This window comes from Pantherophis guttatus, chromosome 14 (genome assembly GCF_059756535.1).
Source record: "Pantherophis guttatus breed Tessera chromosome 14, ASM5975653v1, whole genome shotgun sequence".
Lineage (NCBI taxonomy): Eukaryota > Metazoa > Chordata > Lepidosauria > Squamata > Colubridae > Pantherophis > Pantherophis guttatus.
The window spans coordinates 21,524,579-21,546,358 of NC_142076.1; the positions used below are offsets into that span (position 1 = coordinate 21,524,579).

The window sequence follows — 21,780 nt, forward strand, 5'->3', positions numbered from 1 at the left end:
GGGGTGGGGGGGGGAATCAACTGCATCAAGGAGGAATTCCACAGGGAGGGCCCAATTCTGGCACCCATTTCTAGCTCAGCTTTGAAGCCTAAAGGTGAGGATTTGTCTTTGCGAAGTTGCTTGCTCTTTCCTAGCGTACCGTTGGGTCATCCCTCCCACCCCTCCCGTTTCCATTCTCTCTCCTCTACTTGTCTTACGCCATTATTTTTCCTGGTGTCCATCGTTTTTTTCCCCCCTCCCTTTTTGTTTATTCAAGTTGTTTCTTTTAGGGTCTTTTGTGTACAACCTGTTGTCGTGTTTTATCATCCATGCTGTCTTGTTAAGTTGGAAGATGTTCTCCCTAAAAATGGGGGGGTTGTTTCTGGCCGTTTTTGAAAACCCCAAAAAAACAAAAACCCAGGAGACCATTCCGAATTGGAGCTGAAAGGGAGCGAACAAACCCGTTCAACGCCTTTTATGGCCTTAAACCTAACCAGAGATGTGACACTCAGAACCGGGCACCAAGAATGCTACTAATTTTCTATTCAATTAATTTTCTTTTAAAGACTGAAGTGGCCTCCTCCTCCTCCTCCTCCTCTTCCTCTTCCTCAGGGGCCTGGGAGAGGCTCCATAAAGTCAACAAAGATCTCCAGGGAGAATTGGAAGCCCAATGCCAGCGCCAGGAGATGATCAATCAGCAGATCCAGTCGCTTAAACGTAGCTATGGGGAAGCCAAGGACGTCATCCGACATCATGAAGCAGAGATCCAGAGCTTGCAAGCCAGACTCAGCAACGCAGCTGCAGATCTCTCTATCAAGGAGCAGACCTTGGCCAAGCTGAAGAGCGACCTGAAGGCTGAGAAGAAGAAAACGGAGGAGCAGATGGAGGAATGGCAACACAGCGAAACGACCCTGAATTCCCAGCTGAAGGCCAGTGAGCAGAAGCTGAAGAAGGCGGAAGCTCTCCTGCTGGAGAAGACCCAAGAGCTGAGAGATTTAGAGATGCAACAGGCTTTGCAGAGAGACTACCAGAAAGAAGTCCAACGTCTCCAGGATCGCATCGCTGATCTGAGCCTGCAATTGAGCGCAGGCGAACAATCCCGAATGCTGATGGAGAGGAAGCTCCAGAAGAATTACGAGTCTTTGCTAGAAAGCTGTGAGAGGGAGAAGCAACTCTTGATCCAGAGCCTCAAAGAAGCGGAGGATAAAGCCAGCGAATATGAGAACCAGCTTCAGAATAACGAGCAACAGAAGGAGATCCTTCTGAAGGAGAAGCTGAGTGCCAAGTTTGAAAGCAGTGAGCTAGTCCATCAACTGGAGGACCAACTAGAAATGAAAGAAGCCAGCATCCGGAAGCTGGTGGAACATATCAAGAGTCTTGAGGAGGAAAGGGATCAAATTAAATGCCGGTTCCAAGAGTTGATGAACCAAGTTGCAGAGTCCGATAACGAGGTGGCTAAGTTGCAAGCCAAGCTACAACTGGAGGAGAGCAGCTACCACACTCTGGAGCGTTCCCACGAGGTGGTGTCGGAGCAGTTCCACAACTTGCAGCAGATTCTGAAAGAAAAAGAGGAGGAGTTGAGACAAGTAAGAGAAACCCATTTGAGCTTTGTGGAGAAAAAAGAGCAGGACTTCCGTGAGCCTCCAATTACCGCGGCTAGCAGTCGAGAAGAAAAAGAAGACCACCTGACCAAAGAAGAGGATTTGAAAACATCAGCTGAAGGAAGTTCAGGGCTGAAGGTTGCAACAAACGCAACTGAGATGGGCAAGGTTGAAGATCCAGCACAATATTCCCCAAAGCAAGGTAGGCTCCCAGATCTGGGATGCATACTTATTGAGGATAGTCACGAAGGAGCCAGTAGCGACCAGAGGCAAATCTGTGGACGTACGGTGGTGAGCATTGAAGAATGTTCTTCTCCATCAAAGTCAGTAGATCTTCCAGAAATAGAGATGGGTCAGAAAGATTCAATGAAACTTGATGCGGAAATACCAGGAGCCAAAAGACAACGGATACGTTTCTCCAATATCCAGTGCCAAAAATATATTCATCCTGATGGTTCGGAGAAGATGTGGGCCAGCAGCACTTCCTCTGACACCAGCCAGGAACGGTCTCTTTCGGAAGAAAGCATGACTTCTGAACCAGTGTTTTGTTACCCAGCCTCGGGTGACTCTGAGACCTACTTATCTATCATTCACTCCCTGGAAACCAAACTTTACATCACCGAAGAAAAGCTCAAAGATGTAACCATGAAACTCGAAAGTCAGCAGGGCCAAAATCAAGACGCCCTCATGGTCCTTCACCACCAGTGGTCCGGCATTGAAGCTCAGCTTAGAGAACAGCTTCAAGACAGCTTGACTCAAATTAGAGGGTTGGTGTCACAGGTAGAAAGCGAGAAGGAAGAAAAACTCAAGCTGAATGAGAACCACATCTACGAACTGGGCAAGCTCCACGAAAAGACTAGCCGAGCATTAACGTGTTTAAATCAGCGCAGAGAAGAACTGAAACACCTGGGCACCTCTGGTAAAGAAAAAGAGGGAGAGATGTTCTTGGATGCTCTGTCCAGCATTGAAAGTACTTTAATGGATGCAATCCAGATGTTACAAAAGGCGCTTCCTCCAGCTGAACACCAACCAGAAGAACATCTTGCAGCTCAAGCTTTGCAGACTAAAGACATCTGCTGGGATGAGAACAACGCTTCTCCCCAAGGGAAGCCACAGCTGGAATTCTCTATAGAAGAACAGCTGAAGTTGCTTTCTAGGAGGGTGGCTTTTGAAGCTTGCTTGATCAACCAGATAGCAGAGTCTCTGACAGATGCCTCTTCAAAGATCTCGGTGGCTTTCGGAGAGATTCATGCCACCCTGGAGACAGTCTTATTGGAGCCTTCCAATATTTCACATACTGCTGTGGCTTTGGCCGACATTTTGTCTAAGAAGCTGTTGTTGGAAGATGAGTTTTGGAGACAGGTAGAAGAATTAAGGAAGCACTTGAGGGTCAGAGAAGAAGGGGAGGAAGGGAAAATGGAGACCTTGGACTTTCCTCAGTGTCTCATCCAGTCAGTTACCGATAGTACGCTAGTTAAAGCCGAACTGGGTTTTGTGGCTCAGAAAATGAGAGAATCCTTCCATCAGAGACTAAAAGCCATGGAAGAAGACCTCCACAACGCCAAAACAGCCCTCCAGCAGCATAAGTGCATGTTGGAGGAAATCATTAAAGCCTACAAATCTCCTGAATTTGATGGGATCATGCACCAGATCTCCAAAGCTCTTGAGATCCAAGAAGGCATTTCAGAAACAGCCCGACCGACTTGGCACATCAGCCTTCAGGACCGCATTTTGGAAGCTCAGACCGTACAGGATCTCAGCAGTCAAGCTCTGGCTGCTATCCAGGATGATCTGGCTCAGCAGCTCAAAGACAAAGCTAACGTTCTGAAAGACATTGCGGCTGCCCTCCTGTCCATGTCCCCTGACAACGCCTTGAACGATTGTCACAAGCTCCTCAAAATCTCACGCAGTCCTCCTTATGAGATGTGCATGGGGGATCTTGAACGCTACTCTTCTCTGTTAGTTCAGGATGCGATTATTCAGGCCCAGGTTTGTTACGGGGCCTACAGAGCAAGGCTGGAGTACACAAAGGAAGCCAAGGTGTACAAAGAGTCTCTGCAAAATATGGACAATTTATGCCAGGAGCGCATACGGGCAGTCACGGTCCTCAGGGAAGAGTATGAAATGCTGCTGCAGAAACAGCAAAACGAATTTGCTGAGATGATTGCCATGCTCAAAAAAGAGAACGAAGACCTCAGAGCCAAGGTGGAGCAGCTGGACAACCAGCGAAGGCTCCTGGAAGAGGAGGAGCGTAAGCAGAGCCAAAAAATAGCAGAACTTCAGAGCCAGTACGACGAGGAGATGCAGAAGGTTGTTGAGCAGCTCCACAGGACTGAGGACACTCTGCAGGTGGAGCAAATTGAGGGGAGCCACCAGTTGGAGGCCCTGGTGCAAGATAAGCAGAACCTGGAGAGATACCATCTTGAGCAAATGCAAAGCTTAGAAGAAAAGTTCCAGGTCAAGATGAAAGAAATCCAGGTCCTCCACGATGAGGAACTGCAGATCTTGCAGGAACGCTACAACCAGAATCTCAAGAGCTTGGAAGAATCGCTGGAGAAGTATCAGAAGAAGCCTCCTGAAACCACGTCCGGGATCATCTCTGGTGCAGAAGCACCGGGAGAAGACCAACACGACAATGGGATCCAGGTCTTGGGAAATGATTCCAACGCCCTCCACGGATTGAGAGAGCGGATTCAAGAACTGGAATCCCAGATGAATGTCATGAGAGATGAGCTGGAGAACAAGCAGCTGGAAGGGAACGCGCCCACCTTGAGGGAGAAATACCAGAAGGACTTTGAGAACCTTAAGGTCTTTGTTTGTTCATCTTATCTTGCTACGCGGTCATGTAGTCTGACCCCCCCTCCCCTTGTTAAGAGCAAGCATGCTAATTAACCAGCTGGCCTGCGGGTAGAATCCAGTGATAGAAGCTTTCTCAAGGCATTTCACTTTTTTAAATAGCGACCATGGCATCAGTTTAGCTTCCTAGGGCCTTGGACGCATTTAAACCAGAATGTGAGTCCTTGGGACTAGGCAAATCCCTTGACCTTTTGGGAACAAACTGGCCATTTTTTTTCCCAGTGCTGACATCATTTTCTTGACATTATGAAGTTCAAGTCACCGCAGTCCAACTTAATCAAAGGTGACCTTCTGAAGATTAAGAGGGTTGGAGGGCAGCGTGCCAGCAAAGCTCCAGTTTAAGATAACACCCACCAAATTGAGGGTCACAGACTGTCCTTGGTGGTGGTAGGGTTTTCTGCCCCTAGAAAATCCGGCCCATCTCCCCCTCCCTCCATTAGACAGTGAGGAAAGGGGTGGAACCTGTTGACGTCCCTCTGATTTGTAATAATTACACACCCTAAAGAGGGCCCTTGCCTTTTTTTCCCTTTCATGATGGAACAGGGTGCTTGTTGTTCCTCATCATTTACTCACTATGTCTAAAAATGTCTAGATGGATCAGCATCATTGCTCGTGCTTAAAATCTCCTCAACTACATCCATTCATCACCCATCAAATTAGGAAAAAAGCCAATTTTCCAATAAGGATTCTCATCTGAGATATATGCTAACTCTTGCGGTGTTCCCTCCTTGCAAACTCTTGCAATTTCACTCGGGTGTAAAGAGGTGGAACGTGGTGACGTTCCCCTGATTTGCCATAATTGCACACCCTAAAGAGGGCACTTCAACACGGCAGCCGAACTTTAAAGTAGTGAGGCTCTTTGTTATTCACACCACACATCTATTGAACAATGGGCTGTCGTGGATTCCTGGTTATGAATAAAAAATAGCATTAGGAGCCGTAGTGGTGCCATGGTTAGAATGCAGTATTTCAGGCTGACTCTGCCCACTGCCAGGAGTTCGATCCTGACCGGCTCAAGGTTGACTCAGCCTTCCATCCTTCCGAGGTGGGTAAAATGAGGACCCAGATTATTGGGGGCAAGAGGCTGACTCTGTAAATTGCTTAGAGAGGGCTGTAAAGCACTGGGAAGCGGTACATAAGTCTAAGCACTATTGCTATTGAGACAGGTATGGTTTAGGGAATCCTTACTCATGTGAAGTCCTACTCCTGATACACAAAGGAGGAAGGATTGAGTAGAGTTTGTTACACATAGGATTAGATTTGTTAGTCCCTGCAAGAAGTCTTTTTTCCTCCCCAAGTTTGAATGCCCACATCCTTTTAGAACCTTTTCAAGGGATCCTAAAATAATACTTCCTCAAAGCTTTTTACTTTTTTAAAGAATTTTTTTACTACTGGTTCAGGCGAATAGGTGGTTAAAAAATGCTTAAAAAGTTAAAAAAAGTTCCAACAATCTCGTCTCGCTCTGCTGATCGTCGGAACTTTTTTTTTTTTTTTTACATTTTTTTACTATCGGTTCGGTGAATCAGCAGCATTTTTTACTATCGGTTCAGTGAACCAGTAGCATTTTTTACTATCGGTTTGGGTGAACCGGCCCGAACCGGTAGCATTTCACCCCCGTTGGAGGGTTTTTTTTTTTAAAATGGCCTGGGGCAACATGCCAATGCAATCCTTCTTTCTGACTTTCTTGAAGGCAACGTGTGAACGGGGGTTTGCAGCCATGGAAGAGACCCACCAGAAGAAGATTGAGGACTTGCAGAGGCAGCATCATCGAGAACTGGAGAAGCTGAGACAGGAGAAGGACCGTTTGCTGGCTGAAGAAACGGCCGCCACTATCTCCGGTAGGTCCAAGGGAAGAAGAGAATGCAGGTGTGTTTTTCCTACAACTGTGTGTAGGTAGCTTACGACCAGTTGCTTAACCACTGTTCAAACTCATGATGGACTTCCCCAGAGCTACATATGATCCCTTTTCAGAGTTATGACAGACACATGCAGGCAACTACACACACACACACACTGTGGTCATGTGACCATGATTTGCTGGTTTCCAGTGTTTACTTCCAATTTCTGGCAAAAACAACCTCCAGTTGGAAAAAAAGGCCACGGTGTTCACTTAATGACAGCTGCAAAAAAAAAAAAGTCTTAAAATCTGATCTGGCCTCACGATGCCTCGACTTACAATGGCAATAACTTAACCACCGTAATTCTGGGCTCCCTGACGGTTGTAAATCAAGGATTTCCTGTCATTCTTCCTTTCCTTTCCTTTCCAGCCATAGAAGCCATGAAGAACGCTCACCGGGAGGAACTTGAACGGGAGTTGGAAAAAACCCATCGCTCCCAAATTAGCAGCATCAATTCAGACATTGAAGCTCTGCAGAGACAATACTTGTAAGTATATTCTTGGCATCTTCGGGTTGTCCGTGTCAAATGTTTCTTGCCTTCTGGGGCCACATCGGTTGGATTCCGTTGTGCATCGTTGGCATTTTGGATATTCCGTGCTCGTCTGCACCCTATGAGCATTATTTGAGTACACAAACACACACCCCATTTGATTTCCCCTGTCTTCTACAGCTACCCAGGTGGAGAGCATGGCTGTCCACACGAACTGCTGATAGCTCATTTTCCTTCTCGGTTTCTTAGACTCCAAAATTCTTCTATTTGTAGTACATTTTGTTTTTATTTATGAGCCGCTCCATAAGCCTTTGGCTGACATATTTTCTGCAAATATATGTGTATACACACACACACACACACACACACACACACACACACACACACTCGTAATTCATTTTGATGAGGTCACGGAAGGGTAATAAACAGATTTATTCTCGCAGATGCACCCAAAAAAATGACCTAAACTGAATTTATAGATCTGTGCTTTAGGAGAAATGAATTCCTCATGTCCGATTTGGACCAAGCTTAGTTTCTAGAACTTTGCAGACAATTTTTGAGAAAACCACTTAAGGCTTTTCTCAAAAAAAAAAAAAAAAAGTCTTACATGTATGACCGTCCCAGTTTTCTACTCTCTTCATCCATTATCTGGAGAGAGAGAGAGAGAGAGAGAGAGAGAGAGAGAGAGAGATGGAGAGGAAGGGAGGGAGGGAGGGAGGGAGGGAGGGAGGAAGGAAGGAAGGAAGGAAGGAAGGAAGGAAGGAAGGAAGGAAGGAAGGAAAAGAGAGGGTGGGAATAGATGGATGAATGGATGGATGGATTTTGGACAGATTTTGACTCCGGCCACTAAAAGCTAATTGGTCTACATTTTTGGAAGAGAGAAATTATTTTGGGTTTTGCTGTACTTATGATTGAAAAAAAGCATGATTGGATTGGGAAAGGATTTTTTAAGGGCTGAGTGAAGGCAATAAGTCCTTGGAAGACGTGGGAGGAATCAAAACTTGAAAGTTCTCACATTGCATGGATGCAGTTTCTGCCGCCTCCTCCTCCTCTTCCTCCTCACCTGCCAAGTTGGTTCCTGAATGGCCCTCCAAAGTCAAAGCCCCTTTCTTCTTTGTCCTGCCCTCAGGGAGGAGTTGCAGTCTGTCCAGCGGGAACTGGAAGTCCTTTCAGAACAATACTCGCAGAAGTGCTTGGAAAACGCTCACCTCGCCCAGGCTTTGGAGGCGGAGAGGCAGGCCCTCCGACAATGCCAGCGGGAGAACCAGGAACTCAATGCACACAATCAGGTGAAGCCTCCCTGTGATCTGAGACAGTTGCTCTAAAGCGCTGTTTTTCGAACTCGGCTACTTTAAGATGGGCGGACTTCAACTCCCAGGATTCCCCAGTTCGCCACATTCAAGAGGTCCTGTATTTGCGGGTGGGAGGGATGGGATGATATAGATCGATTCACTCTGCATGCACGACGAGGTGAAATATTCCTGTGTTCTGCAAACATTGATGTAAAGGTTTCCTGTATTGGATGATAGAGGGGTAGTCTGTTGGCGTAATTCTATGTATTCTGAAGAACAGTGCATTTGTGGTTTCCTCCTAGGAGCTAAACAACCGCCTGGCTGCAGAGATCACCCGACTACGGACGTTGCTAACTGGGGAAGGTGGCATGGAAACGGCTGCCTCTCCTCTCACCCAAGGCAAGGATGCCTACGAGTTAGAGGTGAGTTTGTTTGTAACTGTTGATAAGGTTGGAAATTCCTTCCTCCCTCCCTCCTTTCCTTTCCGTTTCGTTTGTTTTAAAATCCTTACTTCCTTCTCTCCATTTCCTCTTTTCTATCTTTCTTTCCTTTTTTCCCTTTGCTTTTAAAATCCTTTCCTCCCTCCTTCTCTCCCATCTTTATATTTTTTCCTTGATGCTCGTTTTTTTAAAAGGTGCATCTCATTGACTTTCTCCCTTGCAGGTCCTGTTGAGAGTTAAGGAATCAGAAATCCAGTACTTGAAGCAAGAGATCAGCTCCTTGAAAGACGAATTGCAAACAGCACTGAGGGTAAGAATTTAGAAGCAGGTATCACCTTAAAGCTGTTAACAAGTGATTTAAACCTCCTCATTTCTACACTTTGAGCTAAGTAGAGCAGTCATATTTAGAAGTATGTTTTAGGTCAGGAGTGTCCAACCTTGGCAACTTTTAGATATATGGACTTCAACTCCCAGAATTCCCCAGCTAACATGGCTGGCTGGGGAATTCTGGGAATTGAAGCCAATTCCATGTCGCCAAGGTTGCGGCTTCAGGTGATGGCCTAAGGCAGGAGGAATTAGGAGGATGAAGAAGAACCGGGCAAAAAAGGGACACCTTTCGAGTTTTAGTGTTTAGAACACGTTGAACTAATGACTGTTGAATTTACTAGTATTCTCGGTTGTTACTTTTGTGTGGCCCATGGAAACCGAAAGATCTCAGCTCCAATTGTCTTTTGTCTTTTCTCCAGGATAAAAAATACGCCAGTGATAAATACAAGGACATCTACACGGAGCTCAGCATCGTCAAAGCCAAGGCAGACTGTGATATCAGCAGATTGAAAGAGCAGCTGAAGGCAGCCACTGAAGCCCTGGGAGAAAAATCTCCCGAGAGCAGCACCGTGCCCGGATACGGTAGGTTCACTGCTTCATAATTTCATATTTCGGGATGCTGAATCAAAGAAGGGTGGGATCCGATGATCTCGGGCAAGTTTTCCTGGAAAAAAATTGGTGCACATTCATCGTTGCAAAGACCACTCTTCGATATCTCCTTGAGTTGGACTTGGTGGGTTCAAGGAACCTAGCATTAGAAATAGTGGTAAAATTGGATTTCTTGAGGGAGGGAGGTATTTTGGAGTGTTGTTGCCTTGAGGGGAAAGAAGCTGGGATAGTGACTTTCTTTGAACTCTGTTTGTTTGGAATATTATGACCTACAGGTTTTCAAAAGAATTATATTGACTTCCTTTCCTTCTTACCCACTTAGATATTATGAAATCGAAAAGCAATCCTGATTTCTTGAAGAAGGACAGGACCAGCATTGGCCGACAACTAAGAAATATCAGATCAAAGGTGAGTTGATGTGGTCTTTCCATTTTCCCTGGAAAACATGCTTAGACGTGCAACATCTTAGTAGTTGTCCTATCGATGGCTGATTCTGCCTCAACAGGTAGCAACAGCCAACCAAACTTAGCTGTTGGCTAAGCTGGGAAGGCCCTGGGGGATACTTGGATGGGGGAATCCACCTGAGAATTTGGGATAGCTCGAGAAGCCAATCCAGAAGAAATCAGAAGCTATTCCCTTTCATAAGTGTGCTGAGAACATATAGACAAGGAGAACGTTCATTCTTTGTGCTTTGACATATAAGCAACACATTTAAAGCATGAGATTCTTAGGACATTGTTTCTCTAACTTTGCAACTTTAAGACTTGTGAACTTCAACTCCCAGAATTCCCCAGAGAGCCATGTGGAAGTCCACTTGTTTTTAAAGTTGGCAAGTTTGACAAACATTGCTTTAAGGGAACATAGTTTTCAATAGTCTACAAGAGTGGACCTCTTCATCCTTAGTTCCTTAGCCAATTCTGGTCCACCCGTCTCTCCTTGCATATTGGCACACTTGTGGCATTTATTAGGAAAAGAACACCAATCCTGAGCTAAAGCCATCCTCTTTGTTAAGCATCTGAACCCCAGCAAAATTCACAGAAAGCACCCGCAGATTCGAGAAAGGCATTCTATCGTTTATTAAGTTCACATTGGTTTTGTTGATATCCTGTGCCTTTTTCTGTGTACCACTTCTTTTTGCACTGGAAGACCTACCGTATTTTTCAGAGTATAAGACGCACCGGACTATAAGATGCACCTACTACCTTTTTTGGTGAGGAAAACAAGAAAAAGAAATCTGCCTTTGCCTCCCAGCAATTTTGCTTCATTACAGCAAACAGCCTGCTTTACTTTCATTTTCGTTTTCAGCATAGCTTGATTAGCACAAGGGAAAAAAAATCTGCTCCAGCAATTTACCTCCTTGCAGCAAGCAGCAGAGGCCCCCACAAAACAGCTGAGAGTCAGGAGGCCGATCCAATCAACTTATGCTAATTAGGCTGTGCCTAACAGAAAGGAGCTGTTTCTTCTTGCTTCTTGCTGCAAGGTGGTAACTGCTGGGAGTCAGAGGCCAAAGGATGGGGGCCAGTGGGTGGGCGGGGCTATATTCGGTATATAAGACGCACCTAAATTTTCACCTCCTTTTAGGGGGGGGAAATGTGCGTCTTATACTCCGAAAAATACGGTAGTTTAATTCCTTCCAGTGCAGCTTCTCTTTATTACTGATCTGTGTTTTTAATTATTATGGGTTTAAAAAAAAAAAGATTTGTTGATTTATGGAGCCATTCGATCTTGGCCTCCTCCTTAAAGGCGTGGGAAGGAAGTTGCTTGCATTGTGGCCCACAATAGGATTTTATGTCTTTCTTTGTTTTTGTTCTTTGTCTTCGCTTCGGATAACAGTCGGTAATTGAGCAGGCTTCATGGGATAACTGAAATGCACCAGGTTCCAGGGTCCCTGCCATGTAGGTAATCCACCCACCCACCGGTTCAACGATGCTACTTCTCGGAGGTTGCTGTGCACTTAAATGCATGTTCTGCTGATGTTTCCATAGCTAATCAGGTCCTTCCCTCCCTCCACCCACCCACTCTCCAGAAGCCATGGAGATTGGGTTGGGTAGAGCAGGGATAGACCCCCTCATGCCCAATCAGTGGCTGCATCCACCCTTCTATCTCATCCTGTCTTCACTGACATCCATCACAAGTTTTCCTTGCCATCTCGGCTGACCTGTGGGGAGTTCTTCACTGTGGAGCATGAGAAGATGCCTGCATGTTGGATTGTCTCTGCATGCTTCCACTGACCACTCTTCAGGAGGCACGAGTTTCTGAACGAAGGATCATGTTGGAGTCCCTAGTTTTGGATGCTGGTTCATCTCGGCAAATAGGCAGCTGGTGGCGCAGTGGTTAGAATGCAGCGTTGCAGGCAACTCTGTTCACTGCCAGCAGTTTGATCCTGATCGGTTCAAGGTTGACTCAGCCTTCCATCCTTCCGAGGTGGGTAAAATGAGGAGCCAGATTGTTGGGGCAAGAGGCTGACTCTGTAAACCACTTAGAGAGGGCTGCGAAGCACTGTGAAACGGGATATAAGTCCAAGTGCTAATGCTGTTGCTATTGGTAGAGAGTTGGTGGTATTTGCACAAGGAAAGTATTCCAGTTTTTAGCAATTAGAAGTTATTTTACCCATTAGAGATAGTGGCCCAAATCATTGCATCTATCTTGCTGGGCGTGTGTTCATATATACTGTATACTGTAATATAAAATTACATATATGTGTGTGTGTGTATATATATTAGTGTATATATATTAGTATATATATATGTTAGTGCAAAATGACTGCTGACATAAGCCTGTTGATGGCAGATGGGATTCTGCCGAAACGTCGCTTCTACCCTTTTAGGGATATATCCACAATTACACGGGAAGAAACCCGAAATATTAACTATACACACATACATACCCGTGAAAACTTACATAAACAAATATATATATATATATATATGTATGTATATGTATAATTTTAATTGAAACTTTAAAAATATTAAAACAAATAACACCAACTAATATGAAGGAAGAAAAAAGAAAGAAAGCAAAAAATGCAAGAAACGGGAAAATCGTGAAGAAAAGCCATCTATGTAGGGCTTTTGCTGATTTTCCTGTCTTAATTGACACACAGCATTGGAATTTTTGGCTCTGACCTTGTGCAATGAAATCAAAACCCTGTTCTTCTCTGATTCATAACAGAGGTATGACATTCTGCTCTTCCCACCATGAGTTAAGAAGCCAGGGTTTTGGTTCCTTAGAGGAAAAAATGTGGACATTCCTTCTGTAGTCCCAGTTCTACAAGAGACCCCATCCTTTATAAAGTGTTAATATGTTAGGAAACTGTCTTGGAGCAAATATGTTAAAGGGAAAGGACAACTTTGTAGGTCTTGTGGAGTTTGAAGGCATCTGGAGATACTTCAGAGAATCTCTAGAGGGTCACTCTACTTAGCTGCGCCTGTGGTCATCTCGCTCTTCCTCCATCGGGCACCGATTCTCCAGTAACCCTTCTCCATAATGGTGCTTTTTCTTTCTTCCGCATGATGTTAAACTTGAGGATTTTGTCTCTCGCTATTTTATCTCCTCTGCCTGAACACCTCCGTGTTGGATTTGGTCCATTCCACCAGAGCGGCCTTTTATGGTTTGCTTTTTTCCTTCTTTCTCTCCCCTCCAGAGTCTGAAGGAAGGTCTGACGGTGCAGGAGCGCCTGAAGCTCTTTGAATCCAAGGAGTTGAAGAAAGACTAATGTTCTCCTTCGTTTCCGGCTTGGCCACGTGCACTGCCTAGCTTGACGCATCACGACACGAGCATCCTTCTTCTTTTTTCCCCTCACCATTTTGATCTTATTTTTTATGACTACGCTTCGCTTGGCCGGGAGCGGGGATTTTTCTAGAGCTGCTCCGGATGAACAGACTAAGCAATTCCAGACTTTTTTTTCCTGTCCACCATCAAAGGGATGAAAATCATTGTTTCTCAATCTTAGCAAGTTTAAGATGCGTCGACTTCTGCTCCCAGAATTCCTCAGCCAGCAATAGGGAATTCTGGGAGTAGAAGTCCAGGCATCTTAAACTCGATGAGGTTGAGAAATACTGGATTAAACAGATTCCTTGACATGTTCAATGAAAAGCTCCTTACTTTGGGCAAGAATGCAGGGAAAGATTGAAGATTTTTCTCTCTTAAATATATATATTTATCTCCTTCCTAGTGTATATCCACTACATTGAGTGTCAGTATTAAGGCTCAATAGCCTATTATAAGCTAGCCCTGTTTTACTGATGTGTTGGTATCACAACAGGGCCCTGGGAAAAGGGGAGGGAGGACACACCTCCAGCTTAGCTCCACCAGTGTTGAAGAGTAACACAGCACTTAGGCGCATATTTTGAGCCACTCTGAAACAAATTCAGCTTGGCCAAGCAAGCTCCCCAACGCTCCTAGATGGTTGAGAAATGCAACAAGGGGGAAAGAAAACAGTCTGGACTGTCCTTGATCTATTGTGCGATTTGCAGAGATTCAGTCCTTTGTGTAGCTTAGCAATCTTCTGAATTTATTTTACTAAGCCAGTTTAGAGCCATGGTTAAGGGGTGGCAGATTCCACTTTTAGCCAGGATCTTGGAAAAACATAGCTCTTAAGATCGCTAGCAACCATTGTCCTCTTCCAGTTGGGTTCACCTTTTCTCCTAGTCTCAGTGGGTTTTGGGCATCCATCCGAGAGATTTCAGGACATTTCTCTTGTCTGATGAGGATGGAGAAACCAGGTTTCATCCTAAAGTACAGATCTTCGCTTCTTAAAGGTGACTTTAAAGAAAAATGGATTGTATCTGTATATCTGTGTCTGAGAATCTATTTGGGCATGATTACACCATGCAGTGTCTGTGCGAGGGATATTTCATTGCAAAGGAACACCTGAAAACGGATTGGGAGCTAAGCCCAGTTAAAAGTGGCCTTCAAAAAAAGACCAGGCTAGCCATGATCCCAAAAGCAGCTTTAGTGCTTTCATCCACTTGAAATGAAGCAGGGCCCGCCCACCCACTCCAAAAATGCAACTAATAGATTTCTTGATGCACTGGGATCCAGAACGTAGACAGCTTTCCCAAGAAAGACCCTGGGATGGATTAAAATAAATGCCAAACCTGATGAACAGAACACATTGGAAGTGGGTGCTTAAAATTTCAGGATTAACATCTCACCAGCATTATGAACAAGCCTCGTTTCTGTCTCCCCAATATTGCAGATGATTAGGGTGCTCCAGCCCAATTCTACAAATCTGAGGTCCCTTAAGAAGGGGAGTTTTTTTCTCTTACTGGGTTGAGTTTCTGCTGCAACTGTCTTAACTTTGGGACAAGCCCAACTGTGTGAAACCTTGCTAATCTCAGTGAGGGTTGGTCCATTCCTTTTCTCTACATGCAGGTTTTAGAATTTTTAGACACCTAGCAATGAAATAAGTTGTTCCAAAACAAAAAAACCTTATGAGATCACCCGTCTCCTAGAGGTAGACCTGAAGCAAAAGGATACCCTAGTATGCACTACCTTAAAGGCAGGTGGACAGAGAACGTATGAATTTCAGGCGCCTAGTTGTATTTGACATGCCACAACAATAGTATTCTGCAAAACGTAACTGCCCTGAATGGCTAGGACTAAGGAGATCTTCCTATTTTTACTTTAGAGGTTAGGCTTTTCTTCTTCAAGACTTCTCCTAACTCTGAGTAATTTCTCCTATCTGACTGCAAATTGTTGGTTGAGGGTCTAGAAGTGCGATTCAAAGTAGGTATGACAGCCCCAAGGATTGGTGTGTGAATGTTGGCATTTGGAGGGCATCTCGGGCCACTGAAGGGGATGCGGTGGTGGCATCTGCCTCTGAAATGGTCTTGCAGGCCTCAATTTTCCTCTCTCCTTCACACAGACGAAGCTGAACTGGTAGAACAATGTTTCTCAACCTTGGCAATTTGAAGATAACTGAACATCAACTCCCAGAATTCAATGCTGTGCTGGCTGGGGGATCCTGGGAGTTGGAATCCAGACATCAAGTTGCCAAGGTTGCAGAACCCTGGGGTAGAAGAATTTAATTTTTCTTGCATGGTTTTCCTGCAACTCGATAGCAATCTGTTGGCAGACGAACAAAAGGTCTCTGGGAAAAATCTCTGCAATTCATCCCATTTCTTTTTCAATAACGTCCTGATTCCGAGATGGCTTCTTAAAACATGGAACGCGATGTTTGAAAGACGGGAAAAGTCACCCCACCTCCATTCGCACAAAACTGACTTTACTGCTACGAGCAAAGGGGCTGTCCCTACGCAACCAAGCCAAGGCGGTGTTTGGGAAAGGATGGGTTTCTTGAATGGCTCTTAAAAAGGCGTGTGTCACAGGCAGGTTGCTGCATTTTCACCCGATTCTGTATTTCAGAGATTTAAAAGAAATGTGTATTCTTGATGGAGGTTTGGCACCGGTTGGTTGGATGTACCATGCAAACACACCTGAAATACGGCTTTGGGGATGTTGTCCACGGCCGATCTTGTCTCTTTTTTTTTTTCCCCCTGGTTTCAAAGCAGGATTCTTGTCTTTTCTTAATGCCATTTTGCTTTCCTTTTTTCCTGCTAAGAAACAAAAGGAGGATCGCTTGTGCTGATCCAGGAATCCGAGCAGGCTGTTTTTCCTATGACAGAGGCTGCCTTCAAGCGGCCCTGTGTGGTGTTTGGGGGGGGGCGGGGAATGTTGCTTTTTGTAATGACAATATACTTGATTAGAATCTCACTGGACTTCCTTTTTCTCCATTTCAGTGGTTCATATGCAGTACTTTGTTGTGAACACTTTGAGCACACGCACGCTTATCTTTCCTTTGTAATTCCCTCCCCCCATTTTTTTAAAGCTTTGTTATTCTCTAAAAATAATTTAAGACCTGTATAGTATTCAAAGCACGCCATGTAAATATTTATTATGCAAAAACTCGCGGAGGGTTTTATGGGGTGACTTTCTTTTTTTAATCTTGTTCTAATACGGATTTCCTTTCGACTTGGGAAAAGGAAATTAGTGTAACCTGAAATCCTGCTTTGTTCCCTTACAAGAATGTTGGTTGGTTTGTTTGAATGCTATAAATATATTTTTAAATTTCTCTGATCCTTTTTAGTTTTGGAAATGCCTCTCCAAAGAAAAAAATATGTACAGTGTTTTAAAACCTAATTGCTATACAATAGTTTTCTTCCTCATTCACTTCAGTAAGCTTGTAACGGACAGTGGCACAAATAATCCTGGGCTATGCAGTTGTGTTGCAGTAAACTCAGTTTAATGGACTCAAAGGAAGGTGTTTGTTAGACCTGAATGTCCATTAAATAACGAATAGGATTGTATGTATGCCTACAGCGGCCGATGGATTTTGTCTGATGCATTCGAAACCTGATCGACAGAAGGTCCAATAAATTGAAGATTCACTGCATGTTCACTGAGCAATGGTGATAGTAGCATCTCTTAAGTCATCGAAGGTACACCATGCACGTTGTTGCACGTTACCCTGTGGCAGATTAAACCAAGCAGTTCTCCGAAGAAATTAAGTAATGTTGCTTCTCACTGTCCATAATTTTGAATTATGCTATTCTGCACTGTGGTCACAGCATGGCAGAATAAGCTGCTGCAGTTTTGATAGCTCCCTTTAAAGTTACGCTATCGTACACCACAACGGAACTTCAGAGGGGAAGAATACCCTTGCTGGTAGAGCCCGTGACTGACCACAAGAGCTGAGAAATATTCCTAAAGTACTTAAGGGAAAAATCTTGGGTTTGCCGTAGAATAAGCTATGCCGTAACTGCGTAAGTCAATAAAATTTGCTGTTAACAGTGGAAGTCCATCTGGGTGGTGAGAATTCAGTGTTATTTCCTTCTTTCAATGGAGTAACACCATCACTACTTTCAGTGTAAAAAACAACCACACGTAAATATCTACGTCCTGTCGCTGAGCTGCCGAAGAGTCTGCCGACCAGTGCCTACCACATGAACCTGTGGCTGGAGGAGAGGGAGTGGGAGGCTGTGCACAAGGACTGCAAGGAGACCCATCTTCATGGGCTACTCATGAGCGCCTTGCTTCAGAAAGTTTCTGAGGCCACCACGTCTGTCTCTATCTTAAGTCCCACATGAGCTTCATCACCAAGTTGACTATAGCTTGATTGGCTCACCAGGTCATCTGAGAACTGAGTGTGGAAATGACTAAGTCAGTCTTTCTCAACCTTGTTAAGAATTCTAGGAGTTGGTCCACCCACCTTAAAGTTCCCAAGGTTGAGAAACGCTGCTCTAATCCACACCTTCCAGCCAAATTTAAGGTGCAAGAAGGTGGGTCCATTTGGAGAGCAGGTGGCATCCTGTGAATTAGCAGTCCACTCCAACCAAGAGGGCTCGTGGAAGTCCCAGCAAATTTAGCTGCTGAACAGTGAATCCTCTCTTGTCCTCAACGAATGTGTTTTGAATTTAGTGAGATTCCGAGTGGCGCTTCCCTCCCCCCCATGCTTTTAAGGGAGCCAGTTCCCTCTTCAGCTGTTCGCTGTAGAAGTATCACTTCGGTCACAGTATTTATTCCTTACAAACCTTGTGTGACATGCTAGGGTTCCCATGGATGTAGCTGATGATTTTGTAAATATAATTACTTAACTATATATAAAATTATATCGTAATAAACTATTTTTGCACCACCGTTGGTATGCTGTAATGAAGGTTTTTTGGTAGATGGAGTTGACGCGGCCTTCAGAATTACCACTAAAGTGTGATTTTATTACAAGTCATGGGTCACGATGCTGGCTTCCCCACAAATCTAACAATTGCTAGTAAGTGGAACAGAGTATATGTTTCTGAACTGTTCCAAGCATGGCCAAAAAAAGAAAGAAATGGAAATAGCAAAAATAAAAATATTGATTAAACTGCCCAACTCCAGACCCTCTTAGAGGTAGAGATAACCATTTCATAACTCGAGTGTTAAAGAATCCCAAAATATTACAATAATTGCATTCACACTTGCTCTCTGGAACCACAGCTTTAATCATTGAAAAAAACTAAACAAACAAGACCTGACAACGTATTCAAGGTGTTCATGCATTAAGTTACTTCCATTTTTTCCAAGAATTCTCTTGCAATCTTTCTCATCAGTAATACAGTTTGAAGTAACAGCAAAATCCACCAGTCCTAATGTCCTTTGACATAAAGAAATATTTAAACTAAAATATTTAAACTGGGATCATACTTCTGGCTGGATGTTGCCTTCTAGTGCAATACACCATGCAGGGCGACGGTTCTGCGTCTCTCCGTATTCTGCTGCCAAGTTCTTATGTTCCAGGATTCAAATCAAACAAGCAACGCATAATAGAAATTCAGCACTCTCAACTTTACTGGTCTTTTGGAAAATAAAAGCAGATAGTGGTTCTTGGGCCTTCCTGAGCCTTTTCTCTTTTTCAATTCAGATGCGAGATCTGATTCCGCATAAGCACAGAGGTTAAAGGCAACATCTTAGAATGTTCACGTCCCACATGCAGGAAATGTGCTTATAAAGATCAGCATACAATTCCACCTTTGCATTCTGTTCTGCAATAATGCAGCTTTATATCCCTTCTTAAGAAAGCCTATTTCAAGTTCTATTCCTTGGAAAGTAAATTTACTAAACAATTAAAAGAGTACACTGCTTGTGTATTTCCCGACTTGCTGCTTATCTTTTAAGATAATTATGTCGTTCTCAACATGAGAAATTCTGAACCAAATGCTCCCAAACTTTTTTTTTTTTGCCATGCTGTATATTTTTGTCCCAGAATTAACTTTATCCATTTTCAATCCCGGTTTTCTCATGTTTAGAGAAAAATGTATAATTAACAGGATTGTAGTTTTCCCAAATCTTTTCAAATTCTGCTAGAAAGATGTTCACCAAAGCCTGGTCTTCTACCACCAGCACGTTCTCTCTGTTGGTCTGGATTGCTTGGGTGGTCCAGTTCAAAGAGCCCGTGATCAGCACCTTCTTGTCCACGATGGCAAACTTATGGTGCATGTAGCCACTGTCCTGGTCGTGACGTACCTGAATCCCTTGGAAAGAAGAGAAAACCCCACTCAACACCAAGGATCTGGCTGGTCGCTCATCTGGGTTTGGGAGTGTCATATAAATTTAACCATCAGTAATTTATGCCAATGGGTGTCTTTACGACCAAACCACCTCATCCTTCAGTCTTTATTGCTTGCTTTTGTCCTCAATCCATTTGCCTTAGCCCAAATCTCTCCCTTTTCTTCTTCCACCATGTATCCTGTAAACCCTTTCCACTTCATTGCTTATTTTCACATTTCTCTTCAGCCCCAGGTCAGTGTGACCAAAGCAAGGCCATCGGGATATGTAAGGGGTTGTGGTGGCCTTGCAATTACATCCAGAAGGGTAGAGCTTCCCCAGAAGGACTCAAAGACTGCCTGATGCTCTTGACCCAGCCCTGGTTTCCCTCTCCCCAACGGGACAAAATAACCTTCCCTTTTCACTCCTTTTGACCACATTCACCTTTAGTTACTACCCCTCAAGACTTGAATGCTCCTTAGGGCTATTGGGCAGGGAGGTTAAACCAACCCTGGGAGTGGATTGCCTTCTCCTTTATGGCTTGAAATGGGATGTCATAAACCCAGGCATATGTAGGGTTTGGGGTTTGAATCCTTTTCCCTGCCCTCCAGCCTCACTATAGATGGGTAGCTGTGTTGGGGTTAATCAACCCAATCAACACCCCCACACACACAACTTACTCATTACAATTGTCTCCCCTTGCCCATTTTCCATTCCAAGGTAAACCCAGGACCACCCCCACCCCCAATCTCTTGCTGCTGCTTTTCCCCCAATAACTTCCTAATGGTCCATTCCGATTTCCTGTCTCTGGATAGTTGGTTTTATTTGTGGTTTTGTTCCTCTCTTCCTCCTTGCCCATCCCCGCCCCCACAAGACAGCAGATGGATGCCTCCTGCCACAATGTTTTAAAGCAAGATGTCTCCAAATTTGGCAACTTTAAGACCTGGGGGCTTCAACTCCCAGAATTCCCTGCCAGCCATACTAGGGGGAATTCTGGGAGTTGAAGTCCACCAGCCTTAAAGTTGCCAAGGTTGGAGACCCTTGGTTTAAAGGAGCATTTTTCAAACTTTGGCCCATTGAACAGGGATGGACTCCCAGAATTCCCTGCCAGCCATACTAGGGGGAATTCTGGGAGTTGAAGTCCACCAGCCTTAAAAGTTGCCAAGGTTGGAGACCCTTGGTTTAAAGGAGCATTTTTCAACCTTTGGCCCATTGAAGAGAAATGGACTTCAACTCCCAGAATTCCAGCAGCCCAGCACATCCATCTCCCCGCCCTGATTTTCCTCCCCCCCCCGGAACGTGCGATGGTTTGATCCGATTTATCCTTTCCCTCCCCCCCCATTGGTCGCCGGCGCTCCGGCCCCGCCCACCGCGGCGTGGCCCCGCCCCTCACCGGCTCTCCTCAGCGGCCCGATCTGCGAGCCGCGCAGCGCCATGTAATCGGCGTCGACGACGAGGCGGATGCGGACGCCGCGGCGGTGCAGGAGGACGACGGCGCGGCCGAGCTGCGGGCTGGAGAAGGCGAAGAGGCAGAGGTCGAGCGAGCGCCGCGCCGCCAGCACGCGCACCAGCAGGCGGCCCAGCGCGCTCTCGCCGTGAGGCAGCGGGCACGCGCAGGGCGCCCCGGCTAGCAGCTCCTCCGTGCAGGTCACCCTCGAGGGGAAGAAGATGACCTCGCTCGCCGTCGCCGACGCCGGCCGCCGACGCCTCAGCAGCCAGCCCAGCACCGCCTCGAACGCCGCGCCCAGCCCAACCGCCAGCACGACCCGCCACATCGTCTCCTCAGGCCGCGCGCGCCTGCGCCGCACGTTCGAATCTTCCCGCGTCGAGAGGCGCGCATGCGCGCTCCACGGAGGAAAAGAAGAGCGCATGCGCCACTTATCACGTTAAAGGATTTTTTTTTTTTTTTGGCCACGCATGCGTTTTCCATCCTGGCCTTCTCTCTTGTGCCGCGTGAACTTCAACTCCCATCATTCCCAGACGGAATTTTGCTCTTCAGGCCTTGTGGGAGTTGGAGTCGTTATTGGAGGGACAGATTTAACCCCTCTTCTAACTGCTTTTTAACTTGGTTAAAAAAAACAGCTTTAACTATGATTGGGAAGGAAAATGAGTGACAATCATAGAAGAAAGAGGCTAGGTTTGCTGCATATATATATATATATATATATATATATATATATATATATATATATATACACACACACACACACACACACACACACACACACAAACAAATATATATATATATTTGGAACTTTTAGTGGA

The 21,780-nt window shown here is 45.1% G+C and overlaps 2 protein-coding genes across 13 annotated transcripts in view; one reads left to right on the top strand and one right to left on the bottom strand.

Annotated features, from left to right (window-relative positions):
- The window catches only part of MPRIP (myosin phosphatase Rho interacting protein), a 78,103-nt gene extending 59,971 nt beyond the window's left edge, over positions 1-18,132 (top strand). For 7 of the 12 annotated variants that reach the window (XM_087878706.1, XM_034441540.3, XM_034441541.3 and 4 more), the window contains 9 exons: positions 546-4,388; positions 6,127-6,274; positions 6,704-6,821; positions 7,954-8,113; positions 8,419-8,538; positions 8,780-8,866; positions 9,303-9,465; positions 9,815-9,900; positions 13,136-18,132. In XM_087878706.1, coding sequence (XP_087734832.1) covers positions 546-4,388; positions 6,127-6,274; positions 6,704-6,821; positions 7,954-8,113; positions 8,419-8,538; positions 8,780-8,866; positions 9,303-9,465; positions 9,815-9,900; positions 13,136-13,207 — 4,797 coding nt within the window. In that variant the 3' untranslated portion in view covers positions 13,208-18,132. Of the gene's footprint in view, positions 1-545; positions 4,389-6,126; positions 6,275-6,703; positions 6,822-7,953; positions 8,114-8,418; positions 8,539-8,779; positions 8,867-9,302; positions 9,466-9,814; positions 9,901-11,325; positions 11,392-13,135 lie in introns of all 12 variants that reach the window. The other 5 variants (XM_087878708.1, XM_087878707.1, XM_087878712.1 and 2 more) reach the window with 5 other exon arrangements.
- Positions 18,133-18,455: 323 nt separating this feature from the next.
- PLD6 (phospholipase D family member 6) lies at positions 18,456-21,386 on the bottom strand. Its single transcript, XM_034441332.3, has 2 exons — positions 20,909-21,386; positions 18,456-19,502 (listed from the first exon to the last, which is right to left on the bottom strand). The coding sequence occupies exons 1-2, from the start codon at positions 21,384-21,386 to the stop codon at positions 19,243-19,245; spliced, it is 738 nt and encodes a 245-aa protein (XP_034297223.2). The 3' UTR covers positions 18,456-19,242.
- Between the last annotated feature and the right edge of the window lie 394 nt (positions 21,387-21,780).